This window comes from Pan paniscus, chromosome 3 (assembly GCF_029289425.2).
Source record: "Pan paniscus chromosome 3, NHGRI_mPanPan1-v2.0_pri, whole genome shotgun sequence".
Taxonomy (NCBI): domain Eukaryota; kingdom Metazoa; phylum Chordata; class Mammalia; order Primates; family Hominidae; genus Pan; species Pan paniscus.
Window position 1 is genome coordinate 85,972,940 of NC_073252.2, and position 13,291 is coordinate 85,986,230.

Sequence of the window (13,291 nt, forward strand, 5' to 3'; positions counted from 1 at the left end):
TTCAGGAGGCCGGGAGCGGTGGTTGATGCCTGTAATCCCAGCACTTTGGGAGGCTGAGGTGGGCCAATCACTTGAGGCCAGGAGTTTGAGACCACCCTGGCCAACATGATAAAATTTCATCTCTACTAAAAAAAAAAAAAAAAAAATTAGCTGGGCATGGTGGTGCATGCCTGTAATCCCAGCTACTTGGAAGGCTGAGGCACAAGAATCGCTTGAACCCAGGAGGCAGAGGTTGCAGTGAGCCGAGATCGTGCCACTGCACTTCAGCCTGGGTGACAGAGTGAGACACTGTCTCAAAAATAAATAAATATGTTTAATTTGGGGCTTTATGAAAGCAACAGAAAATAATCAGCAAGAATAACTCAATTTATGTCATAATTGAGCTAAATTTCTTCACTGAATAAATATTTTTGGCACATAATCTGCAGAGGGATTAGCATATCATGGAACTTACACTCTGTGAGGAATTCAAACATTAAAGAAGAAATCAAATTTTAATATAGAATATTTTAAATTACAGGTTTAAGAAACATAAATGTTACACCATGGGATAGGGGCATTAATGTAAGCTATGCCTTGACAAGAATTGTCGAAACGAAAAACCTTAGCCAAGTGTAACCAGAAAAATATCTGACTGAGCTGCTTTTGTTGTCTAGTTTTACTCCCCTTTCTTTTGATTTTGTTTTCTCTTTTGCACTGAAATTGTCACCTTTTCATATCAACCTTATGATAGATTCTCTACCAAAAATTACTCAAACGTCAGATTTTAAGCAAGAATTCTCATAAACCAATTTCGGAGAATGATTTTCTCCCCTCAAATATATTCTGCAAAATGACTGTCACTGACCGCTTATTGCCACAAAATGTCTTTTTCTGAACAAACAAGGTCCTCCTGCAGCTGCTAGACTTTCTATTTGTGCTTTTCCACCTTGTTCTATCTCCCTCTTTGGATCCTCTCTGATTACAGCCTCCTGTATTGTTCCCCAGGTTGTTATAGGTCTCGAGTTTATGCTGCTGTGGTTGATGTTGAGTGGGAAGGGGGACTTTCTGTTTGGATCCAATCCCAGAATACCCATCCGTTCAACTCCAATGTGCACACAGGGTCTCTACCATATACCTTCTCTACCCAGGGTGCTGCCAAGTTTACTGTTTAGCCACACCCCCTTAATCTCATTGGTTACTCAAGTTTCAAATTTCCTAGTTGATTTTCATGAACAAATGGGCTCCATGAGGGTAAGAATGGTGTCATTTAAGAAAAAAAAGTTAGTAATTTAAGTCTACCTTAAAGAGTCTATCATTTAAAGAGCATTAGAATGCCCTCAGAGTTACTAATACTACTTTAATGAAGAAATAAATGCTAGATTCTTGAGTACAGGCAGATATTAGATATCAATATATGAGATATACTCTGAATTCAAGTATAGTGCCTATGCATTGTGTTCATAAGCAAAAACTATAAGGTCAGAATTCGTGTCATAGATGCAGGGCTGAGTGGGCAATCACCAACAATTTATTGAGCACTTACTCCATAACAGTTCTATGTGTCTAAAGGAAAATTTTTTTCATTTGTTTTAAACTGAAACTAATGTTTACCAATGGTAAGACCACTTTGTCAGGAGCTGACTTTTGTTGTCTAAGTTATTGAGCAATGGAATAAAAGATTTTATGGTGTTTTTTTGTTTTTTTTTTTTGTATTTCTGAAATGCTCTAATTTCATGTCTGAACTTGAAAATAGCTCCGTCTTATCATCCACCTTTGCTTGCTACCCTGTGATAAATAATGCCCCTTTTCCCAGTCTATATATGATGAATGGTGCTAGGCTTCCGATTAGCTTTAATTCCAAACTTCTTTATGACAGATTAGTAGTGTTACCAAAATATCAGAGTCATGTCTGAACCTTGACTCAAGGGAAAAAAATAATTACCTGTGGAGCTGAAAACACTGAAATAGTTGGTTACACTTTACTAAGTAAAATATAATTAGAAATGTTCAAATAAACTGGAAGTGAGTTTAATAAAGTTGTCCACCAAAGTAGTGATATTGAACACTTACTTTTTATTATATGGGAATTTTCATGTAATTCAGGAAAAAGACCTTAAGGCTCTTTATTTGTTTCCATGTGTCTTCTTAGTGTCTATAATTTAAGATCACAAATTACTCTTTGCATTCTAGTTTGACAACTAAACTTTTTTTACTTTCCACTCACAAGATTTATAGGGAATTTGTGCATTTTGACCTTTTGATTCTAACAACCAATCATTAGCCAATCAAGAATGGAAACTTTGGAAATATTACAGATAGAGCCACTGTGATTTAAATCATTTAACATGTTACTTCTGACAGAAAATCCTACTCAGAAAAAACAACCAGCAGCAGCATGTTTGAGTGCAAACAGCAAGAAACATTAAGAAACATGACCTCCCCGATAGTCAGAATGACGCAGCATCCATTTCCTACTTTACAGAATTGCCTCCCATTATAAATCACTTTATCTTCTCAACTCCAAAGCATCCCAGACACATTCTTTACCCGTGAATTCACAAGCCTTTTCTCTGAGAGAGGCCTTGGGACTAGGAACTTTTTGAATGAGTGTAGAAGTCGGGAAGGAGACAATAGTGTCAACTTGGGATTGCCTAAGGCAACAACAGAGCAAAACAAGAACGCTTTGGTTCTCTGGGTCTCTGTCCCTGATTGCATAGCGGGTCATTGTTGGGAAATATTTCCTCACCTGGCATTCCAAGAAATGGAGAGCTCCACAGCTGTATATAGTCCTGTCATTAAATACACGAGTGTTCTATCCCGCTGGAATTAAGAAAATTGGTAGAACCAGATTGTGGTCTGAAATCTTTTTTCAGAAATGCTGCCATCGTGTGGCACTGTGGAGCTATGACCAGAAGAGTCCTGTAAAGGGTCATATGGTTCATCTCAAGATGGCTGGGCTCCAGCATAATCTATTCCTATAATTAATTCTAGCTTCATATTGAATCATTCCCGTGGGCACAGAGTAAACTACAGTAAATCCTGTGGAAATTTTGTTGTTTTTAGAATTTTCGGACTTCCCTCCACTAAATTGACAACATGACACGCTTATGCGGGTAATATGTTTAAAGGAAAAAAATAGTTTTTAGAAGCAGAAAAAAGAAGTCTATTTTGCAACTTTATAATCTGTGTGCTTTCTATTTTATAGAGATAGTGGTCATCTTACTTATTAAAATGGGTGCTTATTACCTACAAACCAATCATATCAATTCATCTGGAATACATCCAATTTAAGGGAGACATATTTCCCCCTACCAAATGTTCATGAAACCTATGAATTAGCTATACACTATCACTGCAAGACATTATTTAATCTATATTTATATTAAAAGTAATATTTGGCAAAAGGAAGCTGGCACTTTAGGACTAATAAAAACCACAATTACTTTTGCAGCAACCTAATAATAAATAGGACCATTTATTTTTCATCTCAATTACACACAAGTCTTAACAATAAAGGTGTAAGGTAAATAAATAGTGCAATCTGCATTTCACAACTGAGAAAGCAGATGAAGATAAGTAATCTCAAGACAATATTAAATATTTTAAAAGGACCCAGAGCTCTGCTATCCCTGAATTCTGCTCTAATATTCGGACTTTCCCTGTAATTTTCTTTCATTCAAACACCTTTTAAATACCTAGTAAAGTGTTTTTTAATACAGAAATTTTTAAAAATGTTTTTCTTTTTAAGTGGCCTACTTTACATACCCTGGGAGAAAAACTAGAAAAAAAGATGATTCCAAAATCGAATCTGTTCCTTTAGAAATGTGCAAAATTTCCTTATTGATGAATACCATTTAAAGATCTTACATCTACTCTCATTTTAATAACCTATTCTTTTTAAAGACATTACAGTTCGTGACTGCCTGCCCCTCTTAAAAATTTCATAATAGTTAACACACATATAGTCCTTAAGATACGCAGAGCATTTGCATCTAATATGTGCTAAGCATTGCTAGTTTAACATACTAATTCATTTAAACCCCTCAAAAACCCCATGACCTAGGTAATAGTATTGCATTTCATGGATGAGGAAACAAGGATAGGTAGGCTGGGCGGTTTGCCCAAGGTTGCACAGGTCAGCAGTGACACAGCGGAATTCAGAACCACGGTCTGGCTCCTGAAGCAGCCCTCTCAAGCAGTCATCCTGCTCTTAGAAACTGCTTCACTTCTGCAACATCTAGAATAAATTACCATTCTTCTATTTTATATAGAATTTTATATTTTAATGTCACTAGTGCCATTTGTCTAAGTAACAAGCTACTGCATACTCGAAATCACAAAGCTAAGCTTGAGTAGTAAAGGACAGAGGCAAGTTTTCTGAACTCCTTGCAGGCTTGAACAATAGCCTTCTGGCTCTTCAATAAGTATAATCATACAGGCAAGAGTGGTTGCAGATATTACCTTTATGTTACTTAAACCGAAAGAAACAAAAATCCATTCTATTTAATTTTACATTAATGTTTTTCCCTACTTTCTCCCTTTTTCATGGGATCCCTAAGTGCTCTTCCTGGATGCTGAATGCCCATCCCGTAAATGAAAAAGCTAGTTAATGATATTGTACATAAGTAATGTTTTAACTGTAGATTTTGTGTGTGCGTTTTTGTTTTTTTTGTTATAACCACAAAACCAGAGGGGGAAGTGTGGGAGCAGGTGGGCTGGGCAGTGGCAGAAAACCTCATGACACAATCTCTCCGCCTCCCTGTGTTGGTGGAGGATGTCTGCAGCAGCATTTAAATTCTGGGAGGGCTTCGTTGTCAGCAGCAGCAAGAGGAGGCAGAGAGCACAGCATCGTCGGGACCAGACTCGTCTCAGGCCAGTTGCAGCCTTCTCAGCCAAACGCTGACCAAGGTACAGCTTCAGTTTGCTACTGGGTTGTGCATTCAGCTGAATTTCATGGGGAAGTCCAAATTCTAAGGAAACATATTTTTAATTGTAATGCTGTTAAACAGACTTAAATTTTCTAGCCTTTTTAATAAGCAGATTAGATACATCACAGGTCTCCTGGAACAAAGGTGTCTAGATATTTTGAATGCCAATCAAATTTAAAACTTAAAAATACTTCCACTGGGTCCTCAAAAGAACGGAAACCATCGATGCTAATCAGAAAATAGTAAAATTAAATTCCCCTTTGGAATAATTATACCTATATAATTTTCAGTGGGTGACTGTGCAGGAATTTAAAAGAAAAGGGATCTTTTACGCTAATTAAACCAATTACAATGCTATTTTTTAAATGATGTATCTCACTTTTAAGGGGAAGAAAACCCTTTCTGAATATGCCACTGCTAAATTTAGCTGTTAAAATATTCACCAAGATACCTGTATGACACTGTGTAGGCTTATTATTACAAATAGAAAAGCTGTTGGCTATTTTCAATGTTTTCCTTTGAATTTCAAATTTTTAGAACATCTTACTTAAATAACAAATTTCAGAGATAGTTTGATTTCACCTAAGTAGCACCTACTTAATAATTAAGCTAAAAGTCACATTTAAAGTACATGTTGGAAAAATGGATAAAGCAAATTTTTTTTCATTTTTTTCTGTGTGTTTTTTCTTCTCTAAAAAATATTCCCATACTAGCTTATTAATATAATTAAGTTACTGTTGATCTGTTTGTAGGTTTAGAGAGCTAGATATATAAGGTAGTAATGGTATAATTTCTGGAACTCTAAATTTTAAAGTTGAATAAATACAGACTTGCAAAATTTCCCTTTCCCTTGCCTAATAGTGAAAGATGGATAATAGGTGGCAATATAAATATTAACTTGAAAGACTATAATACTAAAAAGAAAAGGCATCTCTAAGAAGTAGAAAAGATTCTATAGAAAATATATTTTATTTGTGATCATTTTGTAATGTGGTAGTATAAAAAGGTATCACTGTTGTAACCTATGAAGATGTCAGCTATTCCTTATGAAATATTTTGCAGGAAAACTCACTACCATGAGAATTGCAGTGATTTGCTTTTGCCTCCTAGGCATCACCTGTGCCCTACCAGTGAGTACAGTTGCATCTTAAAGAAAATTCCTGAAAATAACTGAATTGTGTGCTTCCATGTGCTAGGAGGACATTCTTGTAATCTTTCTTCATCTTTTCTGTTTCTAAGGTTAAACAGGCTGATTCTGGAAGTTCTGAGGAAAAGCAGGTAAGCATCTTTTAGGTTTTTATATAGTTAAATCATTTACTCAATTATGGCGAGAGGTGCAAGAAACGTATTTGCTGCGATATTACTTATCTTCTCAGTCAAATCCATTGGTTTACAAGTATTTATTGACTGCCTGCTATGAATCTAGGCCAGTACCAAGCACAGTATAGTTTTTAATAAATATAAGTTTATAAAACCAACCCAGATATTTTAAATATAATAATATCTAGGCATGTATGATGAGTTATCACATGTAAGATAAGTTATATGAAGTTGTGTGACTTTTTTTCCATTAGTCCACATACTGATCTAAAAGCAGAAAATTCCAGCTTTTGCTTTGTTTAGTGGATTGCTAAGTTTAAAATTCACATTGGATATTAGTCAGAACTGTTTGTATGACCATAATATTCACAATATTGTCTGAGATATTAGCTGAGAAGCCCATTGTGAAAAGAAAGTCTATGTGTGCTGTTTGTATCTATTGTGATTGTCAGCTGATGTTAGATCACATTTTCTAACCAAACATAAGACCAACCAAACTCCTTATTATAATTATTTGACCAGCACTAAAGATGTACCTACCCCTCCACAACAGATGAAACTGTGCCAGCCAAACAACAAATGGGCATTGTCCCCAGAAGCTTGGACAAAAAGGCACACAGAGTTCAATTCCAGTTGAACAGAATAAAGGCCAAAATAGAGCTGCCTTGGGGGTCACTGCAATTAGACTGCTTAATGAAGACATTAAAAGAAGTATTCTGTGTTCGTTTGTGTGTGGAGGGGTGTGTGTGTCTGTTTTTCAACTGATTTGAAAATACAGGTGTTGAATCCTAATAATAAACCAGAAAAATTAACATCTCCAGAGAAGATAGAGGTCATACTATTTGAGGCAAGAATTAGCGCCTTTTTAATAAACGAAAATATGGCAAAGATGCATTTTAGAAGGCATGTGGAGCTATAACAATTTAAGAAATACGTGAAGAGCTCAAGGCTCAGCCTTCTAGAATCCCAGAAACTTAAAGCTAGTAAAAAATTGGGGAAGTCTCTAAGGATATATGCCTGAAAATAGACACTGGTTATCTGTGAGTGTTAGGATTACTGGGTGGTTTTTAGTCTATTCATTTTGCTTACCTTTATTTTCTTCATATTAGTTTTTAAAAATTATAAATGTAACTTATACATCCATTCTCTCTGAGCCTGTATTACATGTGTCATGAGAATAGATAGATAGATATGAAAAAGTGAAGAGAAAAACTCTGAACTCATCTGGTCTCACTGTTTTTGCGTCTTTTTTTTTTTTTTTTTTTTTTTTTTGAGACGGAGTCTCACTCTGTCGCCCAGGCTGGAGTGCAGTGGCGTGATCTCGGCTCACTGCAAGCTCCGCCTCCCAGGTTCACGCCATTCTCCTGAGTAGCTGGGACTACAGGCGCCCGCCACCACGCCCGGATAATTTTTTGTATTTTTAGTAGAGACGGGGTTTCACCGTGTTAGCCAGGATGGTCTCCATCTCCTGACCTCGTGATCCGCCCTCCTTGGCCTCCCAAAGTGCTGGGATTACAGGCGTGAGCCACTGCGCCCGGCTGTTTTTTCATCTTCTTAAAGCAAGGAACCCCTTCTTTCAGCAAAACCTTTCAGAGAAGCCCAATACTAAGCTCCTCTGGTTAGAGCCAGCCATGAGAGAAACTCCAAGTACTTCTGACTGGTTCTCTCTCTACTCATCCACCCCTTAGGTGGCTGCAGAAGGAACTCTGTGCAACCCCCAGAGTTCTCATTCTCAATGACAGGGAAATGTAATGATTGGCCCTGGATGATTCAGCAGATCAGAGGACACTTACTCAGAGCAATTTCCACTCCTCTGCAGTAGCATATTATCAGTATTTTCCAGATAAATAACTTGGCTAAAGAAAAATCCATTTCATTTACATCTTTGGCACCTTACAGCAATAGAACTTTTGTGCAATGATTTTAATATTATATTTCTACATTGGCTGGTAAGATACATATGGCTATTGAGCACTCAAAATGTGGGCTAGTGCAACTGAGGAACTGAATTTTTCTTTTCTTTTTTTTTTTTTTTTTGAGATGGAGTCTTGCTCTGTCACCCAGGCTGGAGTGCAGTGGCGCAATCTTGGCTCACTGCAAGCTCCGCCTCCTGGGTTCACGCCATTCTCCTGCCTCAGCCTCCCCAGTACCTGGGGGTACAGGTGCCCGCCACCACGCCTGGCTATTTTTTTTTTTTTTTTTAGTAGAAACGGGGTTTCACTGTGTTAGCCAGGATGTTCTCGATCTCCTGACCTCGTGATCCGCCTGCCTCGGCCTCCCAAAGTGCTGGGATTACAGGGGTGAGCCACCGTGCCTAGCCATTTCATTTTAGTTAACTTAAATTTAAATAGCCCCATGTGGTTAGAGGATACTGTATTAGCACAGCCTTAGAGAGTTCCTTCTTGTTCCATGGACTGGACACAATGAAGATTAACAGTAATTAAGGTCACTTCTGGTTTAGATGTGCTTTATCTGAGAGGAAAATTCAGCCAGCAAACATACAAAAAGAAAGCACAGTGTGAAGTTCGGTGTTAAGAGCTAGTTTGCCTGCGTTTGAACCCTGCCTGGCTCTGCCATTTCCTACCACTTAACTGCACTGTGGCTGAGTTTTCTGATCTGTAAGGTGGGAATAATAATGATACCTATCTCATAGGGGAATGAGAGGATCAAATGAGTTCATATTTGTAAAGCAATTTGAAATTTGCCTAGCCCACAGTAAGTGCTACGTAAGAGTTTGTTAAATGAACCTGCAAAAAAAAAAAAAAAAAAAAAAATTACAAAAAGGTACCTAAGGGTCCGGGTGACTATATGCTTCCATCAAGACTAGTGAAGAATGGTTGTTTTTTCCATTCATCCCTACATTTCTTTTTTTAATAATGATAAACATGCAACTTTTTTGTAGCTTTACAACAAATACCCAGATGCTGTGGCCACATGGCTAAACCCTGACCCATCTCAGAAGCAGAATCTCCTAGCCCCACAGGTATTTTTAAACTTCTCATAATTAAACTACAGTGATGAAAGATAGCCACACTCAGGCCATTTGGGCTGCTCAGATGAATCCTGCCTGCCTGCTGGCAAACATGTGCTTAGGACATTGACTGATCTGCCATGTTGGCTTCTCTCTGTGTTAAGCCATCCACAGATGAGGCTGAAAAATAAAAACTGCTTTGGATTAAAAAGGTTAACTTTTGAATAAAAAAGCTAGGCATGTGTGATGCGCACTAACACGTGCCATTCCTTCTTCAGAATGCTGTGTCCTCTGAAGAAACCAATGACTTTAAACAAGAGGTAAGTTCTCATTTTCAATCAGAGGCCCATCATGCCTTGAAGAGATGAAAGAAGGCATTGCCTGGATTCTCTTCTGATGAAATTTCATTAGCAAGTTTTCCAGCTAATTGGCAGTCTAAAACTTGCTCATAAAGAAAACATGTATTTACTAACTATCAGAAATACTAGGTTTCCTCGGATAAGTTTAGCATTACAGAAGATGTTTATTAATGCCTGTTATTTGAAACATTAATCTGCTTGCAATTTATTTAAGGTATTTTGTAGATATCTAATATCTAATAAGCATCTAATTAATGCCTATCAAAGCTAAGATTTTGCCTTTGGGAAAGTTTTCTTTCCTAATAAAACAGTTTATTTGACAACTATTCTTTTTATTAGGATCATTCATATATTTGCTAAGCAAAGAGTAAATTTATTTTCCTTAAGATTCAATTTGAATATACTAAGAATATTAAAGCAAGTTAGATAAATTACCCAATATATTTGTCAATTTGAAATTTGATAGACATTAATTGTTTAATTCAATGGGCAGTTTTGAGCTGCAGTTTATACACACATGCATAACAGAGTCACCTTTCAATTATCCATGTTAATAGGAAAGTGGTTATAGATTTTGGTACACACATTAAAATATGGATACTCTTCTCTTTTGATAAATCTCATTTCAAATAAAAAACCAGTCTCATAATTATGTATCTGTATCTATTACATCATTGAATTTAGTAAATAATGTTTAATATGTATAAGGAAAAACAATGTTATTGATATGAAGATTATACTCACATATTTGGCTTGAAAATATCTATAAAAATAATTTTTGTTGGAAAGTAAGAAATGTTCTTCAGAATGTTATTAATCCCTGTGTTAAAAGAGAAATTGGAAGATGCTCACTTTAGCTCCTAAAAGCCATGGTGTGTACTGTGAATGCAAAGATTCTGAAACTAAATAAAAAGAAAGATAGTAAAAGACTAATGTGCTATAAAGGCTAAGGGAAAATAAAAACCCATATATTAATTTTCCCGGCCATCTTAATTTTCAGACCCTTCCAAGTAAGTCCAATGAAAGCCATGACCACATGGATGATGTGGATGATGAAGATGATGATGACCATGTGGACAGCCAGGACTCCATTGACTCGAACGACTCTGATGATGTAGATGACACTGATGATTCTCACCAGTCTGATGAGTCTCACCATTCTGATGAATCTGATGAACTGGTCACTGATTTTCCCACGGACCTGCCAGCAACCGAAGTTTTCACTCCAGTTGTCCCCACAGTAGACACATATGATGGCCGAGGTGATAGTGTGGTTTATGGACTGAGGTCAAAATCTAAGAAGTTTCGCAGACCTGACATCCAGGTAAATCCTTTAACAGACACACCTGATGGTTCTGACTAGAGCTCAAGTCTAGGAAACCACAGTTTGCATATTCATTCATTCATTCATCCATTCATTCATCCATTCAGCAAGAATTCATTCATATTCTACTTTATGACCATTGAATACAAATCTTTTTCTGCTTGGCAGTTTTTGTAAGTCTACATAATTTCTCTCTAGATTTGATTCTCAAACACAATTCTACTTTTTGAAATCCTGGATCACTTATTTTCAGATTAAAATAAATGGAAAACACCAATTATTTAAAAAAAATAATGGTCATGTTTTGAAATTAAATACCTAAGAGGAATTGTAGTTGCAAATTACACTGAATCCAGTCACAGAATCTGGATTTGACATAGCCTTGCCGTTTACTATTCTCTTTACTTTTTAACTAACAATTCACTTCCTCTTTATGTAGGTTTCAATATAATGAAACCTACCTCATAGGTTTCATTACATATGTAAGTGATGTAGTTATTAAACTAAATGAGATGACATATGTGAAAGGGCTTGGTAAAGTACTATACAAAGTAACATGCTAGTATTATTTCAGCCAGATTTAGACAATTTTTAGTATAAGATGACCTAAAAGATAGAGAGCGGAAAAGGATTACCATATTCCCATCCCTAGCCATTCATATAATTATTCTTCATTTGTGCCGTGATTCAGTACCCTGATGCTATAGACGAGGACATCACCTCACACATGGAAAGCGAGGAGTTGAATGGTGCATACAAGGCCATCCCCGTTGCCCAGGACCTGAACGCGCCTTCTGATTGGGACAGCCGTGGGAAGGACAGTTATGAAACGAGTCAGCTGGATGACCAAAGTGCTGAAACCCACAGCCACAAGCAGTCCAGATTATATAAGCGGAAAGCCAGTGATGAGAGCAATGAGCATTCCGATGTGATTGATAGTAAGGAACTTTCCAAAGTCAGCCGTGAATTCCACAGCCATGAATTTCACAGCCAAGGAGATATGCTGGTTGTAGACCCCAAAAGTAAGGAAGAAGATAAACACCTGAAATTTCGTATTTCTCATGAATTAGATAGTGCATCTTCTGAGGTCAATTAAAAGGAGAAAAAATACAATTTCTCACTTTGCTTTTAGTCAAAAGAAAAAATGCTTTATAGCAAAATGAAAGAGAACATGAAATGCTTCTTTCTCAGTTTATTGGTTGAATGTGTATCTATTTGAGTCTGGAAATAACTAATGTGTTTGATAATTAGTTTAGTTTGTGGCTTCATGGAAACTCCCTGTAAACTAAAAGCTTCAGGGTTATGTTTATGTTCATTCCACAGAAGAAATGCAAACTATCACTGTATTTTAATATTTGTTATTCTCTCATGAATAGAAATTTATGTAGAAGCAAACAAAATACTTTTACCCACTTAAAAAGAGAATATAACATTTTATGTCACTATAATCTTTTGTTTTTTAAGTTAGTGTATATTTTGTTATTATCTTTTTGTGGTGTGAATAAATCTTTTATCTTGAATGTAATAAGAATTTGGTGGTGTCAATTGCTTATTTGTTTTCCCATGGTTGTCCAGCAATTAATAAAACATAACCTTTTTTACTGCCTATATAATGTTTTTAAAGGTTTATTTTGGTTTCGATTGATACATAATAATTGTACATATTTATGGGGTACGGTGTGATGTTTTGTTACATATATACATTGTATAATTATCAAAGGGTAGTTATCATATCCATCACCTGAAACACTTGTCATTTATTTGTGCTGAGAACATTCAATCCTCTTTTCTAGCTATTTTGAAGTATACAATACATTATTATTGACTATAGCCAAGCTACTTTGCAATAGAATACTAGAATTTATTCCTCCTAGCTAACTGTAACTTTGTACCCATTGACTAACCTCCCCTCATCCACCTTCCCACTCTCCCAGCTGCTGGTAATCACTATTCTACTCTCTACTTCTATGAGGTCAACTTTTCTAGATTCCACATATGAGTGAGATCATGCAGTACTCCTCCTTCTGTGCTTGGCTTATTTAACTTAACATCCTCTAGGTTCGCCTATGTTGTCAAAAATACCAAGAGAAAACACGCACAAACTATACATCTAAGAAGGAATTAAAATCCAGAATACATAAGGAACTCAAACAACTTAATATCAAAAAAAAAAAGAAAAAAAAGACAACTCAAATAATCCAATTTAAAATGGGCACAAATCTGAATAGACATTTCTCAAAAGAAGACATGCAAATGGCCAACAGGTATACAGAAAAATGCTCAACATCACTAATCACCAGGCAAATGCAAATCACAACCACAATGAGATATCATCCCACCCAAGTTAAAATGGCTTTTATCAAAGAGACAAAAAATAACAGACACAGGCCAGGATTCGGGGAAAGAA

At 36.3% G+C, this 13,291-nt stretch overlaps 1 protein-coding gene and 1 long non-coding RNA gene across 6 annotated transcripts in view; one reads left to right on the plus strand and one right to left on the minus strand.

The window, feature by feature from the left end:
* Positions 1-2,900, minus strand: part of LOC117980006 (uncharacterized) — a 45,198-nt gene extending 42,298 nt beyond the window's left edge. The window contains exon 1 of the long non-coding RNA XR_004671123.3: positions 2,729-2,900. This is a non-coding gene — a long non-coding RNA (uncharacterized LOC117980006). The remainder of the gene's footprint in view (positions 1-2,728) is intronic.
* A 1,838-nt stretch (positions 2,901-4,738) lies between these two features.
* SPP1 (secreted phosphoprotein 1) lies at positions 4,739-12,415 on the plus strand. Of its 5 annotated transcripts, XM_008963650.4 has the most exons (7): positions 4,739-4,890; positions 5,973-6,040; positions 6,150-6,188; positions 9,133-9,213; positions 9,480-9,521; positions 10,561-10,884; positions 11,576-12,415. In XM_008963650.4, the coding sequence occupies exons 2-7, from the start codon at positions 5,987-5,989 to the stop codon at positions 11,978-11,980; spliced, it is 945 nt and encodes a 314-aa protein (XP_008961898.2). In that variant the 5' UTR covers positions 4,739-4,890; positions 5,973-5,986; the 3' UTR covers positions 11,981-12,415. The 5 variants fall into 5 exon arrangements, with proteins under 5 accessions (XP_008961898.2, XP_008961899.2, XP_008961900.2 ...); XM_008963651.4 differs by lacking the exon at positions 9,480-9,521; XM_008963652.4 differs by lacking the exon at positions 9,133-9,213.
* The last annotated feature ends 876 nt before the right edge of the window (positions 12,416-13,291 follow it).

Coding starts and splice junctions, on each gene's coding strand:
- SPP1 (XM_008963650.4), top strand. CDS start 5,987: ATGAGAATTGCAGTGATTTGCTTTTGCCTCCTAGGCATCACCTGTGCC. Junction 6,041..6,149: donor GCATCACCTGTGCCCTACCA/GTGAGTACAGTT, acceptor TCTGTTTCTAAG/GTTAAACAGGCTGATTCTGG. Junction 9,214..9,479: donor AGAATCTCCTAGCCCCACAG/GTATTTTTAAAC, acceptor TTCCTTCTTCAG/AATGCTGTGTCCTCTGAAGA.